Source organism: Arachis hypogaea, chromosome 14 (genome assembly GCF_003086295.3).
Source record: "Arachis hypogaea cultivar Tifrunner chromosome 14, arahy.Tifrunner.gnm2.J5K5, whole genome shotgun sequence".
NCBI lineage: Eukaryota > Viridiplantae > Streptophyta > Magnoliopsida > Fabales > Fabaceae > Arachis > Arachis hypogaea.
In genome coordinates this window covers 100396737-100415373 of record NC_092049.1, presented here as the reverse complement: position 1 = coordinate 100415373, position 18637 = coordinate 100396737, and the positions used below count along the sequence as shown (strand labels likewise).

At 28.7% G+C, this 18637-nt stretch overlaps 1 protein-coding gene and 1 non-coding gene across 2 annotated transcripts; one reads left to right on the top strand and one right to left on the bottom strand.

The window, feature by feature from the left end:
* Positions 1–12683: 12683 nt before the first annotated feature.
* Positions 12684–17203, top strand: LOC112743573 (transcription factor MYB113). The gene is made up of 3 exons (XM_025792838.3): positions 12684–12988; positions 14987–15116; positions 16485–17203. Exons 1-3 carry the CDS (start codon positions 12889–12891, stop codon positions 16984–16986), a joined length of 732 nt encoding a protein of 243 aa, XP_025648623.1. The 5' UTR covers positions 12684–12888; the 3' UTR covers positions 16987–17203.
* Positions 17204–17246: 43 nt separating this feature from the next.
* TRNAL-UAA (transfer RNA leucine (anticodon UAA)) lies at positions 17247–17329 on the bottom strand. The gene has a single exon. It is a non-coding gene; the product is annotated as a tRNA-Leu (tRNA).
* Positions 17330–18637: the final 1308 nt, after the last annotated feature.

Here is an 18637-nt window from a genome sequence, read left to right as displayed (position 1 = left end):
TTTTATTAAAGTTATAGATCGAAATTGAAACTAGAATTTCACTGGGAGTTACAGTTTTCTCATGCAAGCTTCGGCCTCTCTCTCACCGTAAATGAACAATAAACCCAAATGAAATGTATTGATACTGATGGTTAGAGAAGATATTTGTTTAATGAAAAGGTGATTTGTCAAGACAAGGATTAAGTGTCATTGCTATATTAATTACAAATGTTTCTTTTCTTTGGCTTCGGTTCCTTCTTTCTTTCTTTTTTCAAAATCTATTTGATGGGAATGAATGAATGAAGCCTTTATATTAATAAGTTATATATATATATATATATATATATACAAATGCCACGTTTTGTTTCAATTTTTTTCTTTGGTTTTCTTTAATGGATGGCTTCGGCCACTAACATAATAATAATAATAATAAATTTAATTTTTGTATATCAATAATATATTAAACTAATAAATAAGTTATAATTAAATTAAACTTTAATAATTATAAAATTTTATTTAATTATTTTGGTTAAAAATAATTTTCTTAAAAATAAAATCTCAATATGATATAATAATTTATAAATAACTAATTATTTAATTTTTAAAAATCTGAAGTTTTACATCCAACACAGGAACACGATAAATTAAGAAAATGTCCATGCTTCACTGACTCATTGCATAACCAATTTATAGATGGACATAACTATCTCACTTTCTAATCTTTGTTATCCATCTTTATTTATTTATTTATTTATTTGTTTGTCTATTTCATTCATTCACAATCTTTTTATATAACTTTTTCACTACCAATGTTTTCCTTGTTTTTTTCTTTTCAATTCAACAAGTTGAGCTTGAGGGCTACTATAATCACAATTCTAATTTATAGGTCGAAACTCAACCTGTTTAATTGAAAACTTTCACAAGTCAAGCTTGGGGACTGTGATCCGTTAGCTATAATCCGACTAAGGTAAAACGATAAATCAAAATATTAGGCCCACTGAGTAACTACCTGTAGCACAACAACTCTATAAATACAAAACCTTAACTACGCAAAGAGGTACGCTATTCACTCTGAATATCACTTTTACTATCCTATATCCTTTCTAACTTGAGTTTTGGGGTGCCTTTGCAGGTGCCCACTACTGCCGTTTCTTTGAAGATCCGACGTATATCTCGCCTTACTTGAGGAGAAGCAAGTTTGAACATCGAGTAGCACGAGTTATACCTTGACACCAGTTACTCACACAGGAACAAGATAATTATGAATGTATCTTGTTTACATTGTAAACAAGATATATGTATTTTTCAATTTCTATATATATCGTTTATAGTGTAAGCGAAATACATTCATAATTATTTCATTTACACTGTAAATGAGATAAATCAATGTGACGTAAATTGGTTAATACGCTACAAATTACATATTTCTACAAATAAAATAATTAAATTATTTATTTATAAAAAAAATTCCTGTTACATGAAGACTACTAATTCAAACTTTCAACCATTGTATATCTGGCACTCAAAAAACTGAATTTGTACATAAACTTCTCTATACTTAGCCAGTATACACACGTATGTAGGGTTTTTTCTTTATAGAAAAGTTAGACAATCAAGTCTAACAAAGTCACAGTGCACACGCTTTTTCTTCTTTTTTTTTTCATACACATTTTTTCCTACAAGTGTGGCTATTGCTGCTTCTTTTTCTTCTTTTCCTCATTTCTTCTCATCTTCCTTTTTCGTTATCATCGTCGTCATCATCCTCGTCACCAGCACCATCACCTCCTCCTCTTTCTTCTTCTTTTCTCATTTGATTTTTTTCTCTTGCTTCGTTTTCTCATCATCTTCTTCTTTGTTAAAATATTACACAACTAGTTTAACGATCATATAATCGCATCACTTGGTTGTAAATGATACATCTTTTTCGTTAAATATTACACAACTAATTTAACAATCATATAATCGTATCACTTAGTTGTAAATGATACCAAACTTTTTGGTGAATAACACAGAAATTTACATAAATTTTTAGTGAATTACATTGAAATTTTTGGTGAATGACACAAAAATCTTCAAAAGACCACAAATTCAAAACTAACTCACTCTACAAACAAAATACATTTAAATGTATTTTAGATAAAAAAAAATATTAAATTATTACAAATGATATAGGAATGGTTGAATTTCTTATATATTAGTTTAATACCACACAATCAATTCAGTGATTACAAAAATACAATATTTAATTGAAATGACACATGAAATTTAGTAAATGATACAAAAAATCATTAAAGAATCATAAGTCCAAAATCTTAACTCACTCAAACAACAAAATACATTCAAATATATTTTGAAACAAAAAAAAAATTACATCAATTTGTTACAAATGACATAGAAATAGCTAAGCCTCTTATATATGAGTTCAATACTATTCAACTAGTTCAGTGATAAGAAAATTACATTATTTAGTTAGAAAAAATACGGCTAAGAAATTCTTGTATCACGGTTAAGAAATTTCGATATCAAAAGTAAGACACTTCTTGTGTCATGGTTGTAAGAACCGCAATTAATCGAACTGGTTAATTAAGTGGTTAAGTTGCCCAAGTTTGACTCCAAAAAGTTGTAGTGAGAATTTGAGGCTGTAAACATCATTTTTGGACTCAGTGGGTCGTTTCGAGTCAGAAAATGTGTTTTCTGTGAAAAATCATGAAAAATTGCGAACTGGCAGTTGAACCGGTTGATCCGGCTCAAGTCTGCCCAGTGCTGCGCAGGAAAAAGTTGAAACAGTCAAAAACCTTAGAAAAACATTAGAAATAGAAAACCGGAAGTTAATTTTAAGGGGTTTGGCCCGAAATTGGGCCAAATAGGCCAAAAACGCTAACGGGTTGAACTGGGCCCAAGTTGGGCCCAAGTTCAACATATATAAGGGTTCATTAATGAACCCAAACACTCATTAACACTCACATAAACACACTCACACAGCTGGGAAGAGAAGAAGAGAAACCCTAGAGCACTATTCATCATCTCCTTCCCAAGCTCATATCTTGAGCTATAAAGATCCGATTTGCATGCCGTTAGTGGCTACGCATTCCTTGTGAAGAGCTCTACAAAACTCATCCAAGAAATTCTAGAGGTAAGCTCTAAATCCTCCCAGTTCTTTTCTCTAAAATTTTGGGTACCTAGGATTTTTGATTAAGTGAGTTTTTGTGATTTTTGATGTTTATGTTCACTCTAATCCTTGCTTAGCTTTGGGTTTTGACATCCAAATCTGTTGGAAAAGGTAAGAGGCTTTGATCTCTTATAAACTTTTGATTTATGTTGAGCCCTAAGTTGATTTTGGTGATTTACATGTATATAGCTTGATTATTGTGAGTTTGGAGCTTGTTGGTGCTTGTTGGAGTACATTGGTGGTTGGATTTTGGTTGAAAGCTCATTTGGTTCATAAAGGGAATCGGCCAAGGTATGGTTTCGGTTTCCTTTATGTAGTATATAATATTCATGGACACTTAGGCTAGTGACCCATAGGATAGGATTGGATTTGAATGGTTGACGAGTTGTTGGATGTTGTTGTATGATGATGTTTGATGAAATGATGATTTTTGAGTTTGATATTGATGATTAATAGATATATGATGAGGATGAATAATTTGTGAAGTTGAGGGATGAATTATGTTGATAAAGGTGATATTGGTGTTGATTGAGTGGTAATGTAGTGGAATTTTGTTAATAAGGTTTGATATATGTAATATACTGATATGATGTTGTGAATGAGGAAAGATGAAGGAAAAATATGGTAAGTTTGGTGTAATATGTCATGGAGTGTTGATTTTTTTATGAGAATTGGAGTTTAGAATGATTTGAGTTGGTTTGGTTGTGTTTTGTAGAGGAATTGAGGAAATTGTGATTTTGGGTAAAAACTGGATTTTGATGAACTTTATTCGATCATAACTTCTGACTCGATTTTTGAAATTGATTGAAATTTATTTAGAATTAAAGATCTTTGAAAACCCTTTAATCAATATAAAGTTTGTGAAAATTAGAATTTTGTAGAGGAAGTTATGATCCTTCAAAATTGGTGTTAAAAATCTGAAATTCTGCAAGGTTGCAGAATTTCATGATTTCTGATATGTGCGAGCGCGCACCCTCGTGTGGATGCACACCCTGCAAAAATTTTGACATGTGCGGATGCACACACCTGTGCGCACGCACAGGCAGGGAAATGCGCTCTGTTCGCAGCGCTAGCACAGCTTATGCGCACACATATCTAAGGAAGAATTTCAACCTGTGCGGACGTACACGTTGGGAAGGCTAGTCTGTTGGGGGCACTGGCACAGGTTGTGCGAGTGAACAGACCATTTTGAGTTTTGACACCTGTGCGTACGCACACTTTTAAAAATTTCCTAGGCGTACGCACGCACACCCCTGTGCGGACGCACACGCCCTGTTTCTCAAATTTTGCTTTGTTTTCAACTATTTCACCTTTCCGACGATGTTGTAAGCTTCTATAACACCTTTTCAAGACTTTTGGGCATATTTTTTGGTGCTCAAACATGGGAAATGGTTTAAGGGTTTTAGACACTATTTTTTTGGAAAAAAAATTAGCAAATGGAGTACTAGGTTTCTGTTGTACTAGGGAAGGTTTGATGATGTGTGATGAATGGTTGATGGATGAGAGGCGAAATTAAGGAACTGAAATGTGCATGAACGGTGGTTGAAAGGAGTCGAGGACTCTGCATGAAGTGATGGATCCATCTTGTACTAAAAATATTTTTGAAAACCATTGTATCACATTTCATTGAGATTATGAGACGCTATGCACCCGGCAGGGGCCGAGGTTGGATCCCACCTGTCGAGATAGCGGCAGCGGCGTAAGGGCGGTGGTTCGTCCTGCTTGCGCTTAGATGTGAGGTCGGTGGCAATAGATCCCGCTCGCATCCCTTTGGATCATCAGAGCATACATGCGCAAAACCCTAGATAGTGATCCGAGCACTATATCTCGGGGGTTCCCACACTATGAATCTGAAGGGCAACATCTCCATGGAGATGTGTCGGGTTGGCAGTTAAACCGACAATGTGATATCACAGGCAGTAGGGCAGGCATTCATCATATGCATTTTCTACCTGTTTGTATGCTTTGCCGACTTGATATTGTTTTCCCTATCTGTTAAACATGTCTAATTGCTACTTGTATTAATTGCTGTATATGCCTCTACTTGTGTTTTACTTGTATTGTATATACTTGTGCTTTGCTGGAGTTGAGGAGGTTCGGAAGGCGGTGGCGATGGAATCGCATGGCGGATCGGTTGGTGAAGGCTGTGGGACAGCGGTGTTTGATTAGAGTAGAAATTCCCTAAGATAGATTACTCTTTTATGGTACTACGGCTTAAGTTGTGTTAAGGAATTACATATTATTCTGATTTGGTTTAGAATTGCTTTAAGCTTGAATTTTTGTGACGGATATGGAGTCTAGGATTGCTTTTAGCGTCCCGGGGTCTTATATCCTACATCACTGGAAACTGTTACCATACTGAGAATCTCTGGTTCTCATACCATATTTCTGTTGTGTTTTTCAGATGTAGGTCGCAACCCACCCTTGGTGACAGGAGCGGAGGATCTGGATATCTTTTGGAGTCCTTTTGATTTATTATATATATATATATGTCTCTCACTTTTGTATTTTGTTTAGCCTAGAGGCTTGTATTTGAGAGAACAAAACTTGTATAAGCTGTTTTTACTGTCTGGTTTCATATATGGTCTGTATCTGGCTAGTCGGCTTAAACTCCGTGAGTCGTGGCTAGCGTCTTATGATACTATACTATTATACTATGGTGTTTTGTTATTCTATACCTGTTTCTTATGCTTTAAGTCAGTAGTTTCGTTAGTACGTTTTAGGCTTTTGATATCGATATTTTGAGCTATATTCTTCATCAGGCTTCTAGATATTACTAATTCCTTCTATATAATATATGTAAAAGCTTAGAACTGTCGTAACCTTTGATTAACCTTTGCTTTACGACGCGAGGTAAGGCTTAGGCTAATTAGGGTGTTACAATGGTTCAAGAGTTTCGATATTAATTTCTTGATAAATTCTACATAATTCGAAACTCCTCCTCCTCCTCCCCTTTTCTTCTTCTTTTCCTTCTCCTTCTTCTTCTTTCACATTCTCATAATTCTTGTTTCACCCTGTTAATAAGAACCTCTGTCACAGTTAAGAAATTTCTGTGTCAAAATTAAAAAATTTTATGTGTCACGGCTAAAAGGTTTTGGTGCTATTTTTCTGGTAAATTCTGTACAATTCAAAACTCTTTCCTCCTCCACTTCTTCATCCGTAATCTTTTTTTTCTTTTTCTTCATCTTCTTCTTGTTTAACTTTCTCATAATTTTTCTGGTTTTACCCTTTTTTAAGAAGAATACAAATAAGAAAAAGAGAAAAAATTAAATAAAAAAAAGAAATAAAAAATATTACAATATCCACCAAGAAGAGGAGTAGAAGAAGAAATAAAATAAACGCAGTCAAGCAGCAGCAATAAAAGAATGACGATGAGAAAGAAACACTCAATGAAAAAGTGCGTGATTTATATATGCGCATATTAAGTCAGTGAATTTTGTTGAATTTGAATCAACTTGATTAAATTTAATTGACAAAAATAAGATGCTTAACGGAATATTTTTGTTATTTTTCATCATCATTTTTGAAATAATTCCAAATTCCATTTTCAAAAAATTGAGAGCTCTTCTTCCTTCATGATACAAGAGGTGCTTCTTTTTCTCTCCTCTTCTTCCTCTTCGGTTTCAACACTGAAGGAGGCGAAAATATTTTAGTCTTACAAATACATATATTAATATTTACATAACTCAAATTAGACGATCAGTAGTAAGACTAATATATCCTTAGAAAGAAGTCAAGAACTATGCAAGTAACCGCTAACGTAAAGTCGTAAACAATCATTGAAAATGAAACAGCCTAAAAAACACAACACATATCTCCTAATAGATACGTTAAATTTACAAAAGAGAAATATAAAACATATGAATATGTCGATATATTACAGAGTTCAAACCTCGATCTACTGTTTATCACAATAAATACGCCGTAAATATGTACAACTTTTTCTTTTTGCATGTCGTATGCAGTTATTTTTAAAAGAAGAAAAGCATTAATCACTATTTTGTTATAATTGCTTCTGATGAATGTATAGAAAATTTTAATGTATAAAACTCCATATTATAAATATCATCAAGAAACACTTTCTATCGTATTTTTATTAAAGTTACTTGAGATGTAAAACTATTTATTGTTTTGATGGGGACCAAAATTTGGGGGAGGGGAGGGGCAACATACAAAAAATAAGTCTCGTGGGGGGCCATTTTCCCCTTATTTCTAACGACACTCTGTCTTTTGTTGTTGTCATGATCGTCAACGTCGTCTTCTTTAATTTTTTGTTCATATCATTATCATTTTGAATGCTTAGATTTTTAGTTTGGTGAGTGATAGAGTCTTCGAATAATATTCATTCTTTTAAATGGTTATTTATACGGTTAATATAAAATATATTTATTTTTTAATATAAAATATATATTTTTTAATATATTTATTTTTTAATTTATATATTTTTTAAATTAAACTCTTAACTTGATTATTTTGTACATAGTTTTATTATTTTATTTGATAATATTTAATTATTATTATTATTATTATTATTATTATTATTATTATTATTATACTTTTAATACAAAATAATTTTATATGCTTCATTTAATAACATAACATCATGTTCGTAAAATAATCATCTTTTATATTTAAGAGTTTAAGGTGAATGATCATCATAAAAAAAAATAATTAAATAATTGTATAAAATATTTTTTATTATTAATACATAAAAAATAAACTATTATTATTACAATTTTTTTATTATAAAGGATACTTCTTTTTAATTTAATGGTAAGTTTGATTTTATCGTAAAGGGAAAAAATGGAGAAAAAGAAGAACAAGGTGGTATGTGGCAAGAGATGGAAACACGTCAAGAGAATAAATTATTTTAGTAGTAATTGAAAAGTGTTTTTCACAAAATATTTTTGTTTGTTTTTTTCCCTTCCATTCTTTCCTTTCTCCTTATTTTTTCCCCTCGTCCCTGTACACTTTTTCTTTCATTGTAAGAAGAGAAAAAATATAACAATTTTTTTCTTTTGATACTAAAAATGATGGTCTTCTCCCTTTTACTCGTTTTTTGGTATTAAAAGTGTATACAGTAAGATAAAAAAAGAAAATACAACAAAATTTCTTTCAATACTAAAAAAAAGTTGCTTATTTGAAGTGTACAAGGAAAATATTTAAATATTATTTTTTAGGTAAATAAATAATTTAGTGTTTCAAATTTTACAAGCAAGTTAAATTAGTCTTTTAAATTTTAACTAATGAATCAAATTAGCCTCCAATAAGTTAACTAACATGCTTCATGTTTGTCCTTAATTCAATTAAATTATACTTAAAAATTAGTTGTTAAATTAGTTATTATATATTTATACATAAATATATGTATTATTTAATTTTTTATTATGTATTTTATATTTTAATATAGGGTAAAGTATATTTTTTGTCCCTAAAGTTTGGTAAAAATTTTAAAAATATCCCTAAGTTTTATTTTGTTTCAATTTTGTCCCAAAAATTTTCGATTTGCATCAAATATATTCTCAGAGGCTAAATTTTCAAAAAATTTAAGACCAATATAACAATAATGTATGAAAATTATGCTTTATTTGCTTGTGTTGAGTGGTTGTTCTTATGAAATTATTGTTGAATCAATCTTAATTTTTTGAAAAATTAGCCATCAGGGGTATATTTGATGCAAATCGAAAACTTTTGGGACAAAATTGAAACAAAATAAAATTTAGGAATATTTTTAAAACTTTTGTTAAATTTTAAGGACAAAAAATATACTTTACCTTTTAATATATCTTTTATACGAATAATTGATTTGGTAGCCAACTTTTTTTATGTATATGTAATATAATTAATAAAAATTTTGTATTCTTCTATATATTTTCTGTTATATATATCTCTTTTATTAATGGAAGAACAAAGCATTATTGTTCTTCTCCATTTTTCTAATTTTCTTCACCTTCTTTTACCTACTTCTCTTATTTGCACTGAAGTAATCTCCCATAGAAAATAGGGGATGATCTGATTCATTATGATTGGATGAATTTCTACAACAGTAGTAATTGCTAAAAACCCAGTACAATTAAGCAAGTATAATAATTGTATATGATTATGTTTTCTTCGGTACGTGCGTATTAAATATTCAAACTCTACCCAAAAAAGCAAAGTTTCCTAAAATATTCTTTATACAATTACATACTGGTTTTCTTTTGAGGGAGGGAACCTATATTACACGGACATTAATTATGTTACTTGTATATTTAAATTAATTATAAAATTAAATATTCGTATAAAATATATGATTTTTTGTAAATATAGTGTGTTTTTGTTTGTTAAAACAGTAAGTATATTTTGCACTTTAACTAAGAAATCTGTGTTTAAGTTCTAGAAATAACAAAAAATATTTTTTATATATGAATTATATATAATAAAGAGTATTTTAAAAAAAGAAAATTAAGTATCAAAATATTTTTTATCCCATTATATATAATAAAATAAGAAAAACATAAAAAATATAAAATATCCTAAGCATTTAAATGCAGATGACTAATTAGTGGTTGTATACAAAATACTTTTGAGTATTAAATTTTTAACCCTTTTTTTTTTGGCCTTTTGGATCTTTTACCAAGAATCCCATTCAAAATCTCTCAAATTGACTGAGGTACTGTATGAAAGAAAGAAAAAACAGTTCTTTCGTCAAAGCACTTTTTCAATTCCAATAGTTAAATTTAGGATATTGATCAAAAGATTAAGTATTTACTATCCTATTAGAGAAAATAATCATATTATGTGTATATAAAAAAATAGTTATTAAATTAGTTATTAAAATAAAATATATATTAAAATATAAAATATATATTAGAAATAAATTAATAATACATTTAATTTATACACATACATAATAATTAATTTAATAATTAATTTTTAATATATATATAATATTTTTGAAAAATAAAATAGAGAAATAATTTTTGTGAATCAGTAATGTTATATGACCAACAAATATTATTATTTTAGATTAATACTTGATCAGTAATAATTTATACTTATATTTACAGGAATTTGTACACAAAAAATACATAATTTACACTTATATTTATCAGAATTTATTCACATAAATTAGTAAAATTTATTTGTTGAAGATAATTTAATATTTATACTCATAATTTCCAAAATTATTAAAAACTAATGGTCTAAAAAATTTAAGTGAATGGGTAGCTAAAAGAAAAAGTGAAATTAAGTGGGCAGGAGGATGAGTAATAAATCATGAATGTTGTGAATGAGAAACATTTTGTGTGGCAGTATGCATTGTGATGAAATAATTAAGCTTGTTCATTAAATGGATTGATATGGTAGTGGTAGGGCAGCATGTGGTTTATATCAGAAAGAAGATAGATAGGTCACAACAATGTGTCACATTAATGAAGAAGGCACACATTGGGTCGCAATCACAACAACAACAAAAAGACACGGCTCAAGGACCAGTAAGCCTTGGTTGATATATACTGGTCCTCATTCCCTCTCTAATAAGCTTTTGTCTTCGTCTTTGGAATCTATGCATCCATGGACCGCAATGCATAGATCTAACCAAGCAACCTACTTAAGGTTGCCTTGCCTTCAATAAAGCCTATCCAAAAACTCCATTTCTCTTGTTTTTGTCATCACCCAACTATACTATACTTTACCCACCCCTTTGTTTTTATGTACATTTCTTCATATCTCTTGATGTTAATGTTATTGTGATTCTATATCATAAAGTTCAATTTTAGTCCTTTTGACAAAATTATTATTCAAAACCTTGGGATAAAGGTGAGGACCAAATTTCACATTGAAGAAAATGGTAACTTTTTCAGCAACAGTGTTATTTGCATACCAAGAAAATTGAAATTAAAGACTATTTTTCAAACATGTGCAAGTGTCTAAAGAATTACTAGTACAGTGTTATAGTTAGAAAAAATTGATTTTTTTTTTTTTTTGAGATGAAATTCGGTGAAAGAGACCTTATAATTAAAGAGTTAATTCAATGTATGGTAAATTCTTATTTTACGGTATTGAAAATGATAGATGTATCATGTATGGAATTTTGTGAAATATTAAGTGTAGGATTTCAGTTCATAAATGAACTATTAATCAAAGTATTAAACACTAAAAAGATTGAAATTTTACAATTCAATTCTCAAAAAAATATAAAATTTTATGGTATCTATTAAAAAAGGGTTTATCTATGTGTCTTAAGCTATGAAGCGCAGATATTTTCTTGATTTGTCGTGTCCCCGTGTCGGATACATTTTGGACACGACACACATCGACATTCATCAGACACGCGTGTCTTCTGTGTCAAACTATGTCTTAATAAAAAATAAAAAATTCTTCTCCGGACACGCTTGGACACACTGAAATACCATCACATGTCAGCATGTCCATTCTTGTTCTTAACATGTATTCTTGAAATGAATTTAGAAATAACATATATTATTAATTATTAAAATAAAATATATTTTAAATACTTTATATAATTAAAAAAATATTAAAAATAATAAAAAAATTAATTTATATTTTAATATCAATAAAATACTAAAATATTATTAAAATTTAAGTAAAAAATACTTTATATTTTATATATATATCGTGTCCTCGTGTCTTATAAAAATTTTAAATTCATATATTCGCGTATACCATGTTGTGTCGTATCTTGTATCCGTATCAATATCCATACATTATAGGTCCTAAGTTAACATTACAAATTGAGAACATTTTTATTGGAAATACAAAAAATTTAAATTTTAATACATTTGTTTTGTATTTATTAAATAAAAAAATTTAAAACCTTTCACTAATAATAAATTTATCATATACCCTAAAGACACATGTTAGCTACGCCCATTAAAAAAATACTTTGGTTAAGAAAATTTAAATGATCACGTAAGAATCAAGTTTCTCTAAAACAAAAAAAGCTAGTAAAATATATTGTCTAATTGCTTTATTTTTAACTCAAAGTTGTGAGACTCATATGATAAAAAATTATGAAATTAACATATTAATCTTTTATTTTATTATTTTACATATTTTAAAAGATCTTTTTCACCATATAAATATTGTTATAATGGATCTAGCAATATCAATAAATTAAATTTATAATTTACTCAAACTTAACCAAAAAATTAACCAACCCCCCTCCCCCCCCCCCCTCTTTTTTTTTCTTCCCTTAAAAGTTGAGCTTATATGACTATGCAAGGATGAATCTAAAATCGGATCTAGGCAGCTTAAAAGTATAGTTTGATTGATATAGGCAGATCATTTATTGCAAAGAGAAAGTTATTTATTTATTTATGGATTGTGATTTTAGGATTATCCTAATTTGAAATGAAATGACAAATGAGCAAAGCATACAGATGGGACGGGTTTGGGTTTGAAACAGGAATTAGATGGGGTTTTGATGTAAGTACACAGCCCCTTATGTTTATCCAATGATGAGGACCACCATTGCATACTTATGATGTCTATTTAAAAATATAGAGCTTTCCCTCAGAGTTCTAGAAAGACCACTGGACCATTTACTATCATTCTCCCTTCACAAATTTTCATATTGTTATTGCCTTGCTGGATTGCCTTCTTATTTTGGCGGGTAGCATTTCAACAAAACAACTATATATATATCAACCTCTAAGGGGGCCGAATACCGAATGAATGAATGAACGAATGAATGAGTCGTAGCATCATCAGAAAGAGAGATAATTTAATACAACAATATGGGTGGAGTTGCTTGGACTGAAGAAGAGGATCACTTGCTTAAGAAATGCATACAACAATATGGTGAAGGCAAATGGCATAGGGTTCCTCTATTGGCTGGTAAACTCAATTCAACTACGTTTCTTTTTCTTATTTCTTCATATTATTCATAGCTTTTTTTTTTTTTCTATTTTTTAGTTTTCTTCCGTAAAATATGATTATATTTTTAATATGTCTTGTATATAAGAATTTTTTTTGAATTTTCATAAAGTTTACATAAATTTTCTTTTTTTTTTGTCAATTGACTTTTGGATCGTAGAAATCCTAATATTATGTCATGAAATAATTTTCATAAAAATTTTAAACTAATAAAAAAATATATAAATAATTATATTTCTAACCTTTTTTCTTTATTTCGTTTTGATCGAAAGAAAAGATCGAGGAAATCATGCTATATATAACGGTGTAGTGATGATTTGTTCAATATTGGAATTTGCTTATGTCTTATTCAGGAAAGTTCAACTCCAACTAGAGTACTAACAGAATAGAGAATGAGTATAGGCTATAGTTTTTTATTCCTTCACAAGATTATCAGAATTTCATTTCAATATTATGATTTAAGGAATCATGACACAATTTTTTCCGTCTATTAAAAAATTGATGTTAAGTCAAAAACTGGTCCAATAATATATATACATGAACTCTATGCATACAAACAAGACTGTTCAAATAATAGTAAAAGCATAGTACCATATTAGGGAGAACTTGGGTTCTATTACTTTTGGAAATAAGATAAAAAGTTTTGGCATCCATGAAAAAATAGTTATTAAAATCATTCCAACATGTGGGTCAAGAACTTAACATTTACAAATCATAATATATCTATAATATATATTCACAATCATAAAAGAAATTAAATTGATAAAAAAAACATACACACATAAATATATAGTTATCTCTAACATAATTTCTCACGTAATAATGCTATTTAGATTGAAATGTTGTTGAGTATCTTTTACCTTTTTTGTTTCAGTTGGGGATCTATACAAAATTTCTATTTTAATTTTTTGATAACAAGAATTAATTTTTAAATCTTTTAATCATATAAGTTGAGATATTATATCACAAAATCAATTATAAGCATTAACTATATATATAAAAACAGCTTCATATATAGCTTGGTGGATGAGTGCTGGGCGTGCTCCCCCTCCCTATTCTAGAAGTCCCAAGATTGCATTTAAGAATTTCATAATTTCATTCACGCCCCCTGCTCCTCTATGTGCACGTTTCACCCCTCCGGTTCACGTTAGTTTCTAAGGATTTGACCAGCTTTGATGCAGCTCCGGTCTGATTAGGAATCCAATTTGATAGACCGACTGGATAGAATTGGGTTAATAATTAAGCCACAAATGCTAGATGAACCTTTGGAATTTATTGTTTTTCAGCAATTAGTAACTCATCAACGTTTAAAAATATGAGATAAATTATGTTGTGAATTACTAGACTAAAAGAATTGAATTAATGATTAAGTGATGGTAAAAAATAATAAATTTTAATAATTTTTTAATATTTTTTTTATTTTATTTAACATTTATTAACTATTACTAGAATAATTATATAATTTTGTATGTGAATAAACGTATAATTGTAGTTATTATATATCTGTAGGATACAATAATATTATATATGACTAAATTATTTTGATAATCAAAATTAAATTAAATTGGTCTGTTTATTAATATAATAAAAATTAGTTGAAAAAATAAAAAAGACATATAAAAAGAAAAATAATTTATTCATCCGTATTTTTCATATACAAAATAGTAGATATTAAATTAAATAAAGCAACCTTGAATATAATCTCTCTTGCATTATTGTTAAATATTTACGCAGAAGATTCATACTGAGGAACTAAGTGGAGCCTAAACTAAAAAGGAATGCACGGTTATTAATATTTTTATCCGATAAGTGACTGATGATTAAATAGATCACCGTGTTTGAGAACTTTCAAAAATTTGATTAATTTTTACATTAAATAGAAAATATTCAGTAAAATTTCAAGAGATATAATACTTTTTCCATTGATAAAGTCTTGAATGCAAAATTTGTGAATTGAAGGTCTAAACAGGTGCCGAAAGAGCTGCAGACTAAGGTGGCTGAACTACCTTCGTCCTAACATAAAAAGAGGAAATTTTGCAGAGGAAGAAGTGGAGATGATTGTTAAACTCCACAAATTATTGGGAAATAGGTAACTCTTAATTAACACTCTAATCTTTTAATACCATGTTCATTGCAACAAGAAGGACATCAAACTATAGAAATAATTTTGAGTCCCTCACAACTGATTTTCTTTCTAAAATTTATTTCCTAAGAAGAAGTTTAATGAAACTCTCATTTGATCACTGATTGTGGCTCATCTATAAAAAAATATAAAAAAAAACAAGTAACTTTACATCATTGTTTAGCTCATAAATATATAGTGAATATAGACTATAGATATTTTTCTCTTTATATATTTGATTGATTCTACGACAGAATTTTCTAAACTTGAGTTTATTCAAAAACTATTTAACTGTTACTCCAAGATTATATTCCCTTCTTTTTCTTTTTTGACAAAAAAGACTAATTTTAATCTTAAATGTATTGTATTATTTGATTTAAAATTTCCATTAGATAAAAGAATTAAATTATTTTTTTGCAATAATTTTATTTAAAGAGTTAGAAATTATTAAATTAAAAATTATTTTACATTATTTTCTAAACACTCTCCCTCCTTTATTTTATTTTTGTTAACTTAAAAAATCAATCAACATACCTCTTTTTCATTCTCTATTTCTTGGTCCCCCTAACCAGAGGCGGAACCAAAGGGGACCAGCAGGCTGCATGGTTCCCCACAAGGTAAATTACTAGTTTTATACACGTATGCAACTATGGTTCATAACAAAAGAATTCTTGCACTTCAGTTAGTTCTGTATTCATTATTCATGCCAAGAAGGTCTTTGTTCCTCATTTTAACATTTATTTATTTATAACTAATGTTATATCACCAATAAAATTTATTAATTTGGCCAACTTTAAACATTATATAAAATTCTAAACTATAAATTCTAATAATATAAAAATAAGATATTGGTTTAAAAAATGTTGACTCTTTATTTTTTATATTTATTTATGAGTAATTATTCAAATTAGATTCTAAAATTTTAAAATTAAACACTTTAATTTTTTAGATTTTAAAATACAAAAAACAGTTTTTAATATCTATTTCTATCTCTCTCTAATTTGATTCAAATAGTAAAGTATAAAATAATTTGTAGAAGTTTAAAAAATCTTAAAACAGTTCTCGGTAAATTTTAAAAATTCCAAAAGAGTTATTTCGAAAATAAATGTTAGAGACTATTTTATGTATTTAGACTAAAGTGTCTTAAATTAAAAACTTAAGGACTAATTTGGATAATCCTCTTTATTTATTTTCTATCAAGTAGTATCAAACCATTTGAGGCTTGAGGCCAATTTTCCGTACCTTAAGTTCTAACTTTGATTTTGCAGCTTCTAGTTCTTATGTTGTAGTGCTTAATCTCTGGTGATTCAGCCTAACACGCATTTTCCTTTTAAGGTGGTCACTGATTGCAGGAAGGCTGCCGGGAAGGACTGCCAACGATGTGAAGAACTATTGGAATTGTCATCTGAGCAAGAAACTGAATGCAATGGAAGGCGAAGAGAGATCACAAGCGACCAAAAATGTTGAAGTGATTAGGCCACAGGCTAGAAACATTGGCACTTCAAGCTCCATGAAGCGAAGAAGGGGAATTCAGGGCGAGTCATCATCCCCGATCGAGAGCGATTTACTTGCTCAACAAGAAATCAGTGGCATGTCGTCCACAATGTCGTTTGATGCCGACGGACAAAGCCATCATAACATGCTAGAATCGCAGCTAGAAAACAACATATACTCATGCTTGGAGCAGCAGGACATTGTTGGTGAGTTGCCTATGGATTTCCGTTTCGAAGGAGGAGTCGAAGAGATCATCAACGCCGGCGAAGGGAGCAGCGGCCAGTGGGATTGGGATGACTTGCTGTTAGACATGGATCTATATAAAGATTTTGCGACTAATTAGAGCACCACACCACTCTCTCTGTTGTTCTTGTTATACGCAATTATTAGTTGCATATCAATATATCAAATTAAAGTTGAATGTGTTCAAGGAGAAATTGGTAGGTGCACTTTCCAATTCTCTTGAACTTGCTATTATTTCGCCATGGATGGAATATCAATATCATCATAACAAGTAACATAAGTGCAAAAGTTTTATAAAGGTAGCATTAATTATTTCTCTCCCTCTCTCTATGAGTAACGAGATGCATAATAGATTAAAAGTGCTAGCTGTGGGGTTCGAACCCACGCGCACTTATGTGCAGAAGATCTTAAGTCTTCCCCCTTAACCTCTCGGGCAAACTAGCTTGACGTTTTTGTCTAATCTATCTTATATATAAAAACAATAAACATGATAAAATATGTAAAATTATAAGAAACAATTTACTTTTAGTGCTGCTTTTGGTTTAAGTTCCTGTTTTGGTGTATAGTATAATTTTAGTGTAACTAAAAAAATTGGAAAAACCTTATATTAGTTTTAAGCTCAGGTATATGGTTTAGGGCACATCTCGTCACCTCAATATTATTTTAAGTTTAATTATTATATATTGATAGTAAAAAAATTACATTAGTTAATTAGATGTATATATTAAATTTTTAAAATAGTAGATACTATATGATTAGAGCTAGACATAGAAATAGAATTAAATTAATGCACGATTGGCAATAATAATAATAATTTAAAAAATTAATAATGTGATTGAAAAAGTAATTATAATTAAGTTGATTTAATGAATGAAACAAAATAAATTAAAAAATACTCTAAAAAAAGCCATGTCATTTTTATCCTTAAATGCAAAAATTTGATCTTAATTATATAGAATAAACTATTAAAATGATACTCAAAAGTTCACATCTCTAACAAAAATAACTTTAAAAAATACAAATGATAAATAAGTTTTCGAAAGATTTAAAACATTATAAAAATAACTACATATAAAATATATATTTTAGAAAAAGATTTTATAGATCAGATTTTGATGCAGTTTTTTGTAAACAATATTAAAAAAAATAAGATTTTTTCATCTTTAAAATTTGGTAATTTTATGTCAAGTGAATTTTGTTTAAAAAAATTTTATTGTGAACGATCACATTTTTTGAAAAAAAAAATTTAGAGATCAAATTTTGTTCTGAATATTTTTGTGTACTTTTTAAATTTTTTAAAAAATTTTGCCACAAAAATTCGGATCAAATGGATAATCTATTTGTTAAATATAAAATTTTTTGTCATTTATAAAAAAATATAATATTTATTAGTTATTTTTATCGCATTTTTAAATCATTCAAATTTTAAAATTTTTTTATTGTTTGCATCTTTAAGAATTATTTGTACTAGTAGTATAAGTTTTTAGGTACTATTTTAATCGTTTATTCTAATTATATATAATAGGTAACATAGAGATAAATAATAAATATATATGTGTTTTTAAAAAATAAGAAAAGAAAGAAAGAAAAAAAGAAAACAAATCAACATATGAAGGATAAACTAAAAGCAAAATTAAGGAAACAGGAGGTGCATTAATAGTAGTTATCTTATGGGTGTACAAATATATGAAAGTGGAGTGGAGTATTTTTACTATTTTAATCATATTTAATTTAACAACAAAGTCCTAAAT